At 33.7% G+C, this 16,637-nt stretch overlaps 2 protein-coding genes and 1 long non-coding RNA gene across 3 annotated transcripts; 2 read left to right on the top strand and 1 right to left on the bottom strand.

Moving 5' to 3' along the window:
• Positions 1-1,035: 1,035 nt before the first annotated feature.
• Positions 1,036-4,049, bottom strand: LOC102593214 (uncharacterized). The gene is made up of 2 exons (XR_368562.2): positions 3,246-4,049; positions 1,036-1,579 (listed from the first exon to the last, which is right to left on the bottom strand). It is a non-coding gene; the product is annotated as an uncharacterized lncRNA (long non-coding RNA).
• Positions 4,050-5,133: 1,084 nt separating this feature from the next.
• On the top strand, positions 5,134-14,335 carry LOC102592870 (multiple RNA-binding domain-containing protein 1). Its single transcript, XM_006363107.2, has 15 exons — positions 5,134-5,322; positions 5,734-5,841; positions 6,177-6,291; positions 6,731-7,443; positions 7,570-7,701; positions 7,836-7,925; positions 8,073-8,196; positions 9,890-10,213; positions 10,431-10,495; positions 11,281-11,443; positions 12,009-12,113; positions 12,231-12,332; positions 12,412-12,582; positions 13,670-13,801; positions 13,889-14,335. Coding segments are annotated over exons 1-15 (2,517 nt in total). The 5' UTR covers positions 5,134-5,320; the 3' UTR covers positions 14,060-14,335.
• A 939-nt stretch (positions 14,336-15,274) lies between these two features.
• LOC102592533 (uncharacterized) lies at positions 15,275-16,637 on the top strand. The gene is made up of 2 exons (XM_006363106.2): positions 15,275-15,440; positions 15,836-16,637. Exon 2 carries the CDS (start codon positions 15,841-15,843, stop codon positions 16,390-16,392), a length of 552 nt encoding a protein of 183 aa, XP_006363168.1. The 5' UTR covers positions 15,275-15,440; positions 15,836-15,840; the 3' UTR covers positions 16,393-16,637.

Below are 16,637 nucleotides of genomic sequence, written 5' to 3'. Positions count from 1 at the left end.
TATAAAATATTTATCCAAATGAGTTTTTAAAATGTGCCCAATTTTACATTGACATGATCAAGATCTATAATTTACATTGAATGCACATTGCTTTTTAGAGTACATCATTTCGTGCAAAGTTTAATCACAACATTTTTTAAAAGAGTAATGCTAATCAGAATTTGGCCAGAAAATTAAAAAGTCTATAATATCTTTTTTATTTTAAAATAAATAGATCTTTTTTTCATTTTTTAATTAAAAGATATTGAAGTTAAAAGGATAAAATAAAATAGTGTGAAATATGTTATTTTACCATTCTGGCCAAAAGGATTTTTCCTTTTTAAAAAATCATGTGAATTGAACTCACGATTGACATGATCAAGACCTATAATTTACTCCTCAATAATTAATACTATCTTAATAGTAATAATTTCATAATTTATTCCTCAAAAACTTTCTGATGGCTCAACCTTAGTTAGATATAAGAATTTTCGTGATTTTCGCTTACATTACTATGAAGAAATCCTATGAGGGGATAATAAATACTCTTGGATTTACAAATAAAATTGCACTTATTTCTACTTATGTATCGTTCAAAGCATAGTCGATCAAATTATGATTTGAAAAAATCAAAGGATTGACACAACTCATTCCAACTAATTTAGGACCAAGACTTAGTTGATTGACAAATATATCAATGTTGGACAACATGACTCCATTGGACCATTATCAGAATTTTGACCATTTTCACCAGCCTTCATAGTATCATATACAAAATCATAACATATGCCAAAATGAATGAGTAAATCAAGAAAGAAGATGAAGGGAGCAATCTGGCTGTACAAGATCATTCATTATCTAATTGAAATTTCACCAGACACTGTTACACGATTTCCAATTTTCAGGTATCCCACCAACAGTTCCGTGGTACTGGAACATAAAATAAAATAAAATTCCAAAAAGTGTCTTATCATCTTTTGCCTCAAACATAAAGATGAAGTAGAGGAATGATCGAGAAATAATCGCAACAATGAACCAAGATGCCAGAGAGAGATATCTAATAATGCATGAGATCTGCAATCAGAAAGCCGTGTAAGATATCAGGAAAAACATTTGGACATTTTGTTACTTATAGAGAAGCTCTTCAACTTCAACCTGTCAACTAATTTAACCGAATCTGGGAATACGACCACAAATAAAGTACTGGATGCAATCTTAGTTAACATTTCAATAAAGTAAATCTCATCTCCAGTTATGCATACGACTGAGTTAGGATGTTTGATGGCAGCACGTCCTGAACCCCAAAGAAAAACAAGATATCACAAACTTAAAGTCATTGACACTATGGAGATCTCGTCTTGAGATGCTAATGCTCTCTTATCACTGAGCATGAGTAGGTCGCATGCACCTTGACTATTCCACTAGATACTTGTATCCTTTCAGTACTGTTGGTACATGATAACTCTACAACCAGGGTTTAGGCAGAAGGAAGAAATCACCCAACTATTTTGCCTCTATTTGAGATTTGAACCTTAGTCTTCCATGGAGTTTACTCCAACTTCATCGACTAGGCCACATCCTCCCTCCAAAGACAATATCTCTACAAAAGGAAGAGAAAAAAAATCAAAAGGAATTAGAGGTCCTATAAAAAGAAAGGTACCAGTGCTTCAGAACTAAATTGACTCATAAATCACGTAGCTTCAGAGAAACAAGTAGTCCTGTCATATTTTTCGTAAAATCTACCACAAGCAAAAGGAAATTCAAGTAAGCAACAAATACAAGTGCATTAACAACATTTAGAAGTTCTTAAAACTACAACAGAAACCGAAGGTTAACATAAGCTAAGTGATGTCCATCTCCATGATCAAGAAACTAATAAAATATCGATCTTATCTCTGCAAAATAGAAAAAAATGTCAGAAACCAGCTTTAAAACACATCAAAGAGGTACCAATGTCAACTTTGACAGAGAGAGGTCCCAAGTGGCTAGATGACAAAAACAACCACGGGTGTCTCAATTTAGTGTGAAATGAAGGAGCTAAAGACATAGGGAACTTAAGCTGGCATCAGAAATTCACTTCTCTCCAAACGTTGAATTATGTCGAGTGAAGCTAGTGTCCAAAAAACTTTTTTGTACAACTAATTCAACTTAAAACCAGAGAATGTCCAGTCCATCTTTTTGCTTAATGTGCAAATGTTTAAGAACACAAAGATGCACAGAAACTAAAAGAAGGCTATATAAAAGACACAAGTCTTATCAAGTTCCAAGTTTTGTGTACAACGAGCAAGGATTCATAATAAGCATACTCTTCTGCTGGTTCCTATACATATTTTCAAACCAGCCATGCATATTTCTGTATTTACCCCCATCTCCAAGTGTTTCCCCTTATCCACCTTTATCCACAAGATTCAAAATCTTATTCCATTATCTTGATCTTATGATTAGATAAGTTACTACTACTCAAACATTTAGAGAAAATATGGCGACTTTTGCAGCATATTTCTGCTATCTTGAGTAGTTGCTTAAAACATTCAGCATCACCTACACCCCCAGCCACCAACCAGCCAATGGTGGTGAGAGAGACAGGTACTTCTGGAACTAACTTGTTTACAACCTCACAAGCACTTATAAGTGCATCTAATTAACAACAGAACTAAAAACTACAAATACAGTGAGGGGACAGGATACGGAAGGTACGTAACACATTCCAAGCTTAATGGTAAGTCAAACAGACACGTACAGTCCAAAAGTAAAAGATTAGGCTTTTTAGCCAGTCAGGTGCAAATACGCATTCTTGTAAAGCATTTCATAAAGATTACATCTATGATGATGAAATTTGTACAAAATAGAGGAGCAAAATAAGTATAACACAACTATCCACAATAAGCACAGAAAAATTAACAAAGGTATGTAGAGTATTATGCAAGAACTATATGACTATCGGTAAAAACTACTGAGAATGGGCATTGAAGCAATAAACAATAGTTTATCAAACTGTGAGCTGATAATCTCCACAATATAACAATGGAAATCTGCACAAACTTAACTGATAATTAAAGAAAACAAAGCCTAGGAACACAAATTGACACTACCAACTTGAGTGAAACTTGTAATTCGGAAGTGCAATCACAATCATTCATGCAAATGCTGTAAAATTGCCCATTTTTCAGTTCATTTTAGTTTTCTCCTGCAAGAAAGAAAGTAGCACAAGTCATAACACCAAATAGCATTAGCCATAGATAGTAGTCATTAGCCAAATAATTTACCTTAAACACTCTATTCAATCCAATTTGAGATTATACTATCCAACAAAGCAACCACTTCCTCATTTCCCTTGTCCCCATTCTCAACACACTTCAAAGCTTCATTTAGTTCTTGAGCCTCCTTAATCCTGGCCTCCCTCAGAAGACTTCTATACACCCACATCCTAACCTCACCCCCAAACTTCAAATTCCCAACTACCATCATCCTCAAAACCTTTAAACCCTCCACAACCATATCATTCTTGCAAAATCCATTCACCAAAATAGCACACAATCCGTAATCCACTGGACAAGGAAAATCAGGCCTTGACACCCAATGAAAAATCTTTAACCCTTTAGTAGCCTCCCTTCCTAAAATACAAAGAAACTAACATTTTACAAATGGGCAATAGAAAAGATTGAGTCTTTGGGGTGTACTTGAGGCGATTGAGGAAGTACATGGGTTGTGTAAGGTCAGGTTCAAGAGAGAGTCTGTGAATGAAAATGGAAACAGAGATTGATTCTAAAGATGGGTTTGTGAGAAATGTTGTTGTGATGAGATTAGCAGCTTCTTTGAGGTGATTTGAAGAGCATAAACGTGGGATTAGTAGATTGATTTGTGTAAGCTCTTCTTGGGTCAGAGAAGTGGCTGCAATTGTGCTTGTTGTGGGTTCTATTAGGGCATGAGGAAAAGAAGAAGATGATGTGAAAGGCAAAGAATTAGGAGTGAAACGTGAGAGAAGATATGGTGAAGAAAGGAAACGCAGTCTTTGAATTGATCTCATGGTTATGAAGCAGTCATTAATGGTGTGATTGGTCTTATAAATAGTTTCTAATAGAGATTATTTTGATGAAAATTTTGGCAAGTGTGGGCAAGTTTTAAAGCACTCTCTCGATTCCGTACTAAGAAATTTAAATTTTTTAATTAAAGATGAAAAAATATTTATTCCATCATCATAATCTTTATTAGTGAAAAATTTAAATATTAAAAATTAAATAATAATATTATCTAAATGACTCCCTCCTTTTTAATTTATTAATATAATTTTGACTTTACTTGAATTTAAGAAAATATAATTAGTAATTAAATATTACAAAAGAATACTTTAAAATATTATGATCGTAAGTATATCATATGAAAATTTAATATTAAAAATTAACAAAAAAAACAAACATTTCTAATAGTATTAATAAAATAATTTTTTAACATAATTTAAAGTCAATTTAAAGCGTAATCTTTCAATAATTTGTTAATAATATTTTTCTTATAGGCTATAACTAAGAATTTACTTGTGCACAATATGAATTGAATAAATAGAAAATTATTGTGTACATATATTTCAAAGTTTGATTAATATTAATATTATTCGTACGATATCTTTTTATTCTATTTTTTATGCTCGTTATTTTATTATTCATTTCTAATGTTAATAATGAAATATTTTTAAAACATAGTTTAAATTTTATTTAACGTTTATAAATTCAGGTTTTTTTTAATAATTTGTTAATAATATCTATCTCAAAGCTAAGATTTTATTTTCGCAATATATATATATCATAAATGGTATGTTTTGATTACTATTTTCCACCTTTCTTACTTCAGAAAAATTAATTTTTATATTACAGGTAAAAGAGTAATAGAGAAATATTGATAATTTTAAGGGTAAAATAAATCTTTTTGAAAAATGAATTGAGATTTATAGGGTAAATAATGTCTCATTTGATTTTTAGAGCAATTTTTCCTAGAAAATTACCCAAATTACTTGGGTTGATTATTATTTTAAAAAGCTCTTTTCGGTATTTATATATTACTTTACTTTACTTTACTTTACTTTACTCCTATAAAATAGAGCAGAGTGAATACTGAATAGAGCAAATAGAAACTTCTTTTCCTTTTAAGAAAATTAGAGAACCCTACTTCCACGCTGACCCGGATCCGTTTTCTTCTCATTACCGAACCCTACTTCCACGCCGACCCGGATCCGTTTCCATATCATACTATCGCTTAAACCCTTACCGCCAACGCAGTCTTTCTTCTCTCTTAGCTTACGTTGAAGCAAAACCAAACGCAGATTACGTTGAATTTTGGCAACAATACAATGTAAGAATGTTCCCTTTTTAAAAAAAAACTAAATTTGACTTTAAAGAATACCAAGAATTGAGTTCTTGAGTCTCTGTTTGATTTGTAATTGCAAAGACTTGAAAGTTCTTGCATCTTCTTTATGTTTTTTGTTAAGGTTATCCTTATTATTTCAAATAAAAAAAGACTTGAAAGTTCTTGCACAGGTTGAAAGAATTGATGTTTGTTTCGGAATTCCAAGATTTGGTAATTTTTCTTGGTGGGGTTGTAGGACTTATTGATCAATGTGGTTTAAGTTTGATTTTAAGGAAACCCAGAACTGAGTTTTGAGTTTCTGTTGAATTTGGATTGCAAAACTTTGATTTTTCTTTGTTGGGGTTGGTGTTCTTGGATAGTAGTTAAATGTTTATAATGTTTTATTTTGTATTGAAGGTCCCGTCTATGTGTGAAGAATTTGCCAAAGTATGTAGCCGAGGACCGCCTCAGAGAATTCTTCTCTCAGAAAGGGGAAGTCACTGATGCCAAGCTTATGCGTACTTCGTTAAGTTTCTCTCCTCCTTTTTGCTCTTCCTATTTTTTTTTGGTAAAAGTAATGTGAGCTGTAGACAAACTCTATGCCTGAGTCTGTAATTTATTGGACTGAACGGGTCAAAATGGAGTAATCAACTATAGACCATTCATATAGCAAACCACAATTAGTAAAGAACTTGGTGTTGATGTGTAGTAACATTAATGTTTTTCAGTTGTTATCAGTGTTTCAGCTGACTATTGATTTTTTGACTGGTATATACGAGTTGCTATTTGGTAGTATTGATATTTTGGGGTATGTTTATTACTACTTTGATTTGACATTGAATGATTGTCATGATAAACAGAGATGGGAAGAGCAGGCAGTTTGGATTTGTAGGATTTCGAACTGAGCAAGAGGCTGAGGAAGCTATCAAGTATTTTGACAAGTCTTTCATGGATAGTAGTCGTATTATTTGTGAGGTATGTCTTTTCTGCTTCAGTTATTATGATATTCTGCTCCAGTGACATACAGACTTAGCGGAAGAAGAAAATGCATCTCTATTTCATATTCCATTATTTTGAATGAGTAGAACGTCTTCTTTGTATGTTTAGAATTAATTTCACTTTACTTTTATTTTAATTTTCCCTATTTATAGCCACACACTGTCACTGTTTGTGTTAGACCAGGAGTTCCAAAAGTCTTTCTTTCTTAAACTCTGTGCCAAGTAAAGCACAGTGAGACAATAGGAACATTAAAAATGGCACCTTTATAAAAATTTCCAAGTAACTAGTGAAAACCTCCTAATAAGCTCAGGAATATTTACTTTGTTAGGTTGTGATAATTATTTTTCTATAAGAGAGTAGCCATTCATTGGTGATGTGCTTGAATGACACATGAAATTCATTTTCATATAGCCAGATTGCTAGGAAAATTGGGGATCCAAATATCCCTCGTCCATGGAGCAGGCACACTTTGAAGAAACAAGAGATATTGACAAATGAGGATGAGAATGCAATAGTAAACAAAAGTTCTAAGTCTGCAGGTTTAAAAGGGGACAAAAAGAATAGTAAACAGGAGAGTAAGGATGAGGATCCTCAGCTTCAAGAGTTCCTTGAAGTTATGCAGCCTCGGAGTAAGTCAAAGTTGTGGGCAAATGATGCATTAACAGCTCCGTCTCTTGCCCGAAGTAAAAAGGATGGCGATAAGCAATACCAGAAAAAAGAAACTAGCCAGGAAAAAACGGATACTGATGACTCTGAGTTGGACGAGGTTATTAAAAAAAAGAAATCTCTGTCAGATAGTGAAAAATCTGAGAAACCTGGCGGCTCCCATAATGATGAAGTTATGACCGATACGGATTATTTCAAAAGTAGAGTGAGGAAAGATTGGTCCGACTCAGAAAGTAGTGAAGACGATGGTAGTGATAATGAAAGTGACAAGAGCAGTGAAGATGCAAATGCTGGTAATATCCTTGAACCTGATGATACAGAGGAATTTTTGAGTGATGGGCTCACCAGATCTAACAATGAGTCGCTTGAGCCTGTTGACCCTTCATCAAGTGTTAAGGATGAAAAAGAAGAAAATCTGGAGAGCGGACGATTATTTGTTCGTAACCTTCCATACACCACTACGTAATACATCTTCGTTCTTCTTTTTCCTTTTTTTGGGCGATTTAGTCAACTCAATATGTTGCACTGTTTTATGATTTTAATGAACCTAATATATGTTCTTGTTAAACAAATGGGTTTATGACTCAGGGAAGAGGAGCTGGAAGAACACTTTAAAGCATTTGGCAATGTCTCACAGGTTCATATTGTTGTTGACAAAGATACAAAGCGGTCCAAAGGAATTGCATATGTTCTCTATCCATTACCAGAATCTGCTGCTAGGTACCTGTCAATCAACATCCAAATTCTAAGCTACTGCACTTTTTACCTGCCAGGAGCACACTGATATACATGAGTTCTATGCATGTCTATTTTGCATGTTCACAGTGCTATTGTTCATTTATTGTTTCTTCCAGGGCATTAGCAGAGCTGGACAGTTCAATCTTTCAAGGACGATTACTTCATGTTATGCCAGCGAAGCAGAAAATTTCTCCAGAGAAGGCAGAGTAAGTGGTTTTCTCCTACTCATTTTAATGTTCATATCCATTGAGATCGTTTGCTTATTACATTTATGTGAGAGAAGCTCTCTCTTTTTTCTTTTTAATATGGGATCTACCATGCTATAATAAGATTGGTCATTTATTAATCTGTAGGACAATTGCTAATACCAAGCAATCGTCAAACACATTTAAGCAGAAGAGACAAGAGGAAAAGAAGGCATCTGAAGCTAGTGGAAATACACAATCTTGGAATACTCTGTTTATGCGGCCAGACACTGTATGTACACTGTCAAATATTATAAATGGATATCCATCTTTTTTCTGTTTTCTAGAAAGAGTAAGATCAACTGGTGATTTTATTGTGCTTCTACATGTCTACATATTAGTCAGGATGCTCCTTGATTTTTCTGTGTTCTTGTAACTTGTAACATGAACATCTTGTTAGGAAAGCAATAACTAACAACCAAACATTGTACAACTTGATGAGGATTTTTTTGTGGAGATTAAATTTCCCCAAGCCCAACCAAACATAGTACAAATTAGCGGTGGATGCTTTGTTTTTTTTCTTTGGGGGTGAGGGTGGAAGGGGATATGGACAGAAACTTTTAGGGCCTGTTTGGAAGGACATCCTGGTAATTAGATTTGGTGTAATTGGTGTAATTACATTGTCTTGTCCTGTTTGGAAGGACATGTAATTACTTGGTCAGCAGGTAATTGGTGTAATTGACAGGAGGTAATTACACTCTACAATTCACAGGCAGATGTTGTGAATTGCTGGTAATTACATGGTGTAATTACCACCTGATTACTTTTTAATTTCTTTTTTTATTTTTTGTTTTAATTTTTTTTACTTCTATTATTTTAAGTTCTTTTTTTATTTTTATTATTCTAAAAATTTGTAAAAGTATTTTTTATTTTATATTATTATATTTCATTTTCTTCTTGCTCTCAACCTTACTTTACATGATTCTATGTAATTTTTTCGTATTATCTATTTCTTTATGTCATGCTTATTTTCTCATTAGCATAATTTTATTAGTATTCTAATTTTTAAATTAAAATAGAATTTATTGTTAAGTAAGGTTATAGACTTACGTTTTCTTTATTAAGAAAAAATAAAAATAAATCATATTTATTGCTATGTTGAAATTTATTATAAGAGTATTATGTTAAATTTTTTGTTTTGAATTTATAACTTATGTTATATTTTCAGTTTCATTTGTTTTAGTAATATTGAATTTACATTGCACGTCATTTTTTAATTAGACTTGATAGATTATATTTTTGTCAAACATTTAATAATATATGACATTTTATTTATAAATTATTCTCTTTATCAAACATGCACTTTACGATATTCGTAGAAACTTCATACTTTTAGTTGTTACGATCAATTCAATTGAAATATATTAATTTGAAAAAATATAAATGTCATTTATAAAGTTTCTTATTTGTCTAGTATAAATTTTAAATAATTAATTTTTATTTTTAAAATTTATTATAATTTTATAATTGCAATTGTGCATCCAAACAGAACATGTGTAATTACACTGTGGCATCCAAACAGGACATCTGTAATTACAGTGTAATTACATTGTGGCAACCAAACAGGTCAGTGTAATTACTAGGCTGGTAATTACTACCCTGGTAATTACACCAATTCCAATTACCAAGTGGCTTTCCAAACTGACCCTTAAAGATCTTTGATGTTTGCCGTAATAAGCTGGGTTTATCTTGTTTACATTTGATCAGATTGTAGTTATTTTAGTTTCTACATTCTTCTTCTTGTAAGATGATTTGGTAGTTCAAATTCTTTTAAGCTATCTTACTACTTCTCTGATCAATTTCTGAAATGCTTCAGGATCTTTAATTACTTCGCTTTTAGGTTGAGTATGCATCATACTGTATCAGATTTTGAACTTTTTCTTGAATGTAAAAATGATCTCCGTCTGTTCTTCGAAACATTTTAGGTTGTTGAAAATATTGCAAGAAAATTTGGTGTGAGTAAAAGTGATCTCCTTGATAGAGAAGCTGATGATCTTGCTGTGCGTATAGCGTTGGGCGAGACTCAAGTGATAGCGGAGACAAAAAAGGCTCTTGCAAAAGCTGGAGTTAATATTGTTTCTTTGGAAGAATACGCTGCTGGAAAAACTGATGGGGTGAAACGAAGCAATCATGTTATTCTAGTTAAGAACTTGCCTTATGGTTCATCAGAAGGTGAACTTGCAAATATGTTTGGGAAGTTTGGGAGCCTGGATAAAATTGTTCTTCCTCCTACCAAAACCTTAGCTTTGGTATGTGCCTTTATCTTTGTAGCCTTTGGCTTGAAATGACTATTCTTGAACTGTAATGGTTATCTATCCGCTTCGTGACTTTTCCCTCCAATAGGGTGGTAGTCATTCCCTTCCTTCAAGCTCAGTATACGTAATTATGATTCTGTTGATGTGAGTATACGTGAATTAGTCGGACATAACAAGATTGTTTGCTGTTTCTGTGATTATTAACTATCAGGTTGTCTTCCTAGAACCGGCAGAAGCACGTTCAGCTTTCCGGGGTCTAGCATACAAACGTTACAAGTAAGTGTATACATCCATTTCTTACCTTCAATACGAAAGGTGATTTTCTTAGTTGAACAAGTAGCAGTATATGTAGAGACAAAATTTCATGTCATGATTGATGACAAAGTAAGATTATAAATACCCCTCAATTCAATTGTGAATTTTCAACTATACACTTAAACTTTGCAAGGGTCCTATTACTTCTTAGTCTTTTCTGAAGTGGAATAAATACCCCTTCCCATGAAACTACTAGATTTGCATTGGGAGGTGAAATATTGCGCCTGACATGTGTATTCAACCACTTAATTTTCTTAACCCTGTTTTGCCTTCTACCTTATTTCTTTCTTGCTCCACCTTTGTTCAATGGTGTTAAGCCAAATATCCCCAATCTAAATCTTACTGTGTCCTCACTCTAACTCCAATAGTTCCTTTGTCACTGATATCCCCTTGTATTCTCGAAACAAAATGCAATTTATTTAGCTCAGTTGATGTTACTTAGAGAAGACTCAAAATTAGACAAAAGCCGTGGAAGGAGAAGAAGGGAATTACATTATCTTTAAATTTTGTTTTAGATAACTGAAAATCCCTGAGAAATGGGGAAAGAGTTCTTTTTTGCTTTCTGGTGTCTTGCTTTAGAAAATGCCTTTCAGTTTTAGATTTTGCAAGATTGAGATTTCTCCTAGTTTGCCTTTTGTTCTTTCTAGCATATATCATTTTTGCTGTGTTTCATATTCAATTATTTTGATAGAGTTTTGTAAGTTCAGAATTTTGAAGTAATTTTTTTCCCTTTGGTCCTAATGCAGGGACACTCCCCTTTATTTGGAGTGGGCTCCTGGAAATATTCTTGATCAAACAAGTGATTCAAAAAATGCTCTTGTTGTTGGTGAAGATGATGCAAAGAGAGTGCTGCTAGAGCAACAAGTGGAAGGAGTAACGGATCCAGATGTTGATCCTGATAGAGTTGAGGTATATGAACTGCAAAACCTATGTTGTTCAGAGACGGCTTGAATGGAGTGGCATTATAGTGAGGATTCATGACCCAACTAGCTTGGGACTGAGATGTTTTTGTTGCACAAAAATGTGGAATATGTTACAAATTCTTAAACTAAGTCTTACATATATATTCAAGTTTTTAGTTTGTTGGTAAACAACTAGGGCCTGCATATGAATTAAAGTGGTTTTTGATGGATTATGGCTGATAGTCTGTAAGTCAAGCATTGGGAGAAAGAGATAGGTTCACAGTAAATCGGATATAAATTATTCTTAAATATGATCCTTACTCTTGGTATCAGCAGACTATTGAATACTCATTGCATGCTGGTTCAGTTGCACCACTATTACCAAATAATCATTATATTCCCTGGCACCGAAAACAAAAAGAGTTCAGTTATTGGAAATAAGTGTAGGGAATAGCAATGCAGTTTTAGAAATTCCTTGTTGCCTTTTGGTTTGTTCTTCTAGCTGCCTTGATTTCCCATGTCTGTCTCCTGTTTCATTAACCAATTGTCATTCTTGTTTGCCATCTTTCCAGTCACGATCACTGTATGTCAAGAACCTAAATTTCAAGACGTTGGATGAGAGCTTAAAAAAGCATTTCACCGACCACATAAAGGATGGGCGAATATTAAGTGTGAGGGTAAGTTCTTTTAGCTAGAAAACTGGGACTTTTACTATCTGAGCACAGTATTTCCTTCCTGCTGCATGAGAAAATAACTCCTCTTCATCCAACACCTGTTAATATTATTCTGTGAAGGTGAAGAAGCATGTAAAGAATGGAAAAAATGTCTCTATGGGTTTTGGATTCGTTGAGTTTGATTCTGTTGATACAGCAATCAACGTTTGCAAGGATTTGCAGGTAAACTTTCTGATTTGAACTCTGTCTATACTTTTCAGGCTCTTATAACTAATTTTCCAACTTCCCTCTTGTCATTCAGGGAACTGTTTTGGATGGCCATGCACTTATATTGCAACTTTGTCACACTAAGAAGGACCAATTACCAAAGAGAGCTGAGAATGACAAGAGTTCAACTAAGTTGCTTGTTAGGAATGTTGCTTTTGAGGCAACTGAAAAGGATCTCAGGCAATTATTCAGTCCATTCGGGCAGGTACTTCCTCTTAACTATTGGTAACATAGGGTGATACTATGTAGTAAAAAGGTGATACTAGGTTTCCCTGTGCTGGAAGTGCCAAAGATAGATGTTGGTTGAGGATAAATATGGCTGCGAGGCACGAGCATGCATGATATCCTGTACAGTTTCATTTTGATTCCACGTGAGACTTTTTTGTGTGGAACTCATAAAATTGCACTTGTGCTGCTGATCTGTTGGTCTGAATCGTGAAAACTGAATTTCACCTGATTAATTATTGTTGCTATTATTTTAAAATGGTGGTATCTGCGCCAGTTTTCCCAGACCTCCAGATGAGGGGTGGGGAAAAGATGAGGTATGATGTTATCCTTGGATACGATATAGAAGAAACAGAAGAGGGATGGGAAAAGATGAGGGGTGGATGAAGAGGGGGAGAACTGGGGAAGGATGTGGATGTGGCTTAGTAGCCACAAATGACGTATACTTTGTGGATAACTAAATTGGCTTTAAGGTTGTGTTCTTATCTCTAGTTATATTAGGCATAATGATGGCATTTTTACATGAAGCTAGACTCAGGAAAAGATTACGTCCTTGCCTTTTGGCTCAAATCTTGAGAGCCAGCTGAATAAGATTTGCAATCATATGATCCTTGGCTCTTGATCGTTCCAGAACCCTTTGGACACTACATGTTCCTTTTGCTGTGATATATAATTTTGATTGAAAAAAAAAACAGATTAAACTATAAGGTCTTATTTCAGTCATACTTCTACTTTTCTTGGTAAACTATTTTATCGAGATTTAGGTGAGTATTTAAGATTCTCTCCATTCTGTAAATGCTTTTGTTCGAGGATCCAGCGATAGTGGAATGTGTTATGGAAATCATGAGTCTGAAAGATGTTGATTTAGACAGAATGGTGCATGGTAATTAACAGATGATCTAGCCACTAGGAGCTAGGTCTAGAAAAAATATATATTATGATGCTTTGGTCCCTTGAAAGTCTGACATGTATGTTATTTTTTTTTTTTGCATTCGTCAATCATTTTTCACATAGCTATTAATCTCAATGTCTTTTCCGTTGACCTCAAAATTAAATTCATCCTACAGATTAAGAGTTTAAGGCTGCCAATGAGGTTTGGGAACCATAGAGGATTTGCATTTGTAGAGTTTGTCACGAAGCAAGAGGCAAAGAACGCCATTGAAGCTCTATCCAGTACTCACTTGTATGGGCGCCATTTGGTATGTGATCTTTTGCAATTCTTAGGCATTGTATATATCCTACATAAATATCACCGAATAATATGTTATGTGTATGTTACGTCTCAGGTTCTGGAGAGAGCCAAGGAAGGTGAGAGCCTAGAGGAATTACGCGCTCGCACAGCTGCTCAGTTTACTACTGAGCAAAATGGGTTTCAAACTACTAAATTATCAAAGAAGAGAAAGCAAATGGGTATACTGGATGATGGGAGTTCTAAATTCGGGCGAATTGCTGATTAATACTCTTCACAAGTCAGTCATATGTAACATGAAGATGAGTTTTTTCTCTCTTTTATGCCCAATCAGTTGTCCTGTATAGGTTAAAATTCTGCAGTCTTTGTAGCAAATAGCACTACGACCAGAACTTGTTTAATTATTTCACAATCAATGTGGTGGGTGGGACTTGATAGTTCTCTTTGTATACTAAATTAGCCATCTTTTGTTTGGGATAAGATCTACCCAGAACTTGAGTTTTGCAGTTTTGTTTATTAATGTAATGTTTTTACATCCTCTTCAGTTTTTGTAGTTTATGAAAACTTTCCAGTCAGTTTGTGACAAAATATCAAAGTAGGTAAACAAAGTTGGATTCTTTGGATGTTTCTTCTGTATTATTTTAAACAAAAAATATGTATAGACCACTAAATAAAGTTTTTTGTATAATACAGTGTGAAAACATGGACAATATGTTAATTCGAGTCCAAATTTTTTGATTCATTATATAAGAAAAATGGAAGGAAAGATAGAAAGAGGACAAATTGGTGTTGACGCTTTGAATAGTAGCATTTTTTTCCTTTTTCAACACCTATTTGTCTTCACAAATGATCAATTATTATCACCACCGGTTAATAATCACTACATTATCATTAGTCAATACTAGTCTTGGTTGACATTCACAACCAACATCATCAATAATCAGAAAATAAATTAAAAATATTTTATTGATATAATATTAGATGAATTTAAGATTTTATTAAATTTTATATTTTTTTTAAACTGAAAATTTTTATTTAGATTATAATATATTTTAACATTTATGTTGTACCATATAAATCTTGATGCAAATCTTAATATTCAGATATTTATTTAGACTCAAATAATTAGTTTTGATAAAAATAAATAAATGAGGCTTGTGAGTTTGGTAAGTAAGAAGAATTAATCATTCTAAGATCACTTACTTATATGCAATCTAACAAAACAATATGAAGTGAGGAGCTAATTTCGAAGTTGGTTTGGATGGAGAGAAAACAATGAATTTGTTTTTCCAGAGAAGAATTATCAAACATGAAAAAATTAGGAAATATTTCTCACCTCCTTTTTCTTTTCTTACCATTTACTCTTTTTTGTTTCTTTGGGGTAGGTAAAATATGTATTACTACACTATTTTATGGTCAATTAAACAAAAAAATCAACTTTTCTTATTGACTAAAGAGAGGATATATATACTTTCCAATCGCTAACCATTTTCAGTGAATTGTAGCCCAAAAATTTTCAAGAAAAAGAGTTGTTTCTCTTTCTCCCAAGAACCTCTTCTTTCTGCTACTGTTTTGGGGCGATTCATTTGTTCATCATTTCTCTAAATTGGGTTTGCATTTCCGGTCCTTCTGCCTCTTCTTTCAACTGGGTATGTCTCAATTTTCAGCTAATTCTCTGGTTTCTTTAGGGTTTCAATCTTTTTCTTGATATTGTTAAGTTTCGTGATTCTTTTCTGTGTGGATTTACTTTTTAAGTGTATTTCTCTTCGTTATTTCTTGTTCTGTATATGAGATCCCTATTCATTTTTGTGGGTTTTAGTATCTGATGATTTTACTTTATTGTAGGTGATGTTTTACGTTGCTGCTTTGTTAGAATTACTAGCTTTATTCGTTTTCTTTGTGGGGTTTCTTTAATTCTGCTTATAGTGTACCATTGGGGTCTTCCTTGTTACTGGTTTTTGGTGGGACTTGACGAAAGTTTGTGATTCTGTTTATTTTTAGTGATATCTTGATTTATTTTTGTGTTTGTTCTGAATCTTGATAGAGGCAATGTCGCAAGGTTATGCAATTGAGCTCTACTTTGATCCTGCACTGGAAAACCAGGTCTTGAAAGCCTGGAATGTATTGGCTCGGCGCCAGATTAGCACTCAGCTTATTGAAATTGAGTCTAGACCTCACATTACCCTCTTCTCGAGTCCGTTTTTTGATCCATCAAAGATTGAGAACATTGTAAAGAATTTTTCATCCAAGCAAGAATCATTGCCTCTGTCCTTTGGTTCAATTGGAAGCCTCCCAAGTGACGACAATGTTCTATTTCTTGCCCCAACTCCAACTTTGTCTCTCCTTCAGTTCCACTCACAACTGTTTGATGCTATGAAAAAGGAGGGAATTGAGATTGCGGAGGAGCATCGTCCTGATACATGGATTCCTTATTGCCCAGTAGCTGACGAAGTGCCTAAAACTCGTATGGGCGAGGCATTCACTGTTTTGAGGGATCTGAAATTACCTGTTGCTGGATATGCTACGGAAATTGCACTTGTTGAGTATCCACCAGTTCGTGAAGCATTTTCTTTTGTACTTGGTAATACAGTTGAACCATGAGGCTTCAGACATGTAATTGTGTTGATTTTAGTTTAGGCTTTTACCTTCTGTTTCCTACATAGTTTCTGTTGTAGAACCTGATATAGATGGTTAAGAGTGCTATTGTCGTTGCTAAATGGCCATCTGCTTTGATGAAATATTGAGGTAATTTCTGATTCTTTTCTTATTGTTCGTACTTGCAATTGAGGTTTTGATCTCATATGTCAGTGTTGTTGATAATAACATGCTTATTTTCTTCTTATCAA

Source organism: Solanum tuberosum, unplaced genomic scaffold (genome assembly GCF_000226075.1).
Source record: "Solanum tuberosum cultivar DM 1-3 516 R44 unplaced genomic scaffold, SolTub_3.0 scf00415, whole genome shotgun sequence".
Classification (NCBI taxonomy): Eukaryota; Viridiplantae; Streptophyta; class Magnoliopsida; order Solanales; family Solanaceae; genus Solanum; species Solanum tuberosum.
The sequence above is the reverse complement of the archived record's forward strand: the minus strand, read 5'-3'. Positions and strand labels throughout refer to the sequence as shown.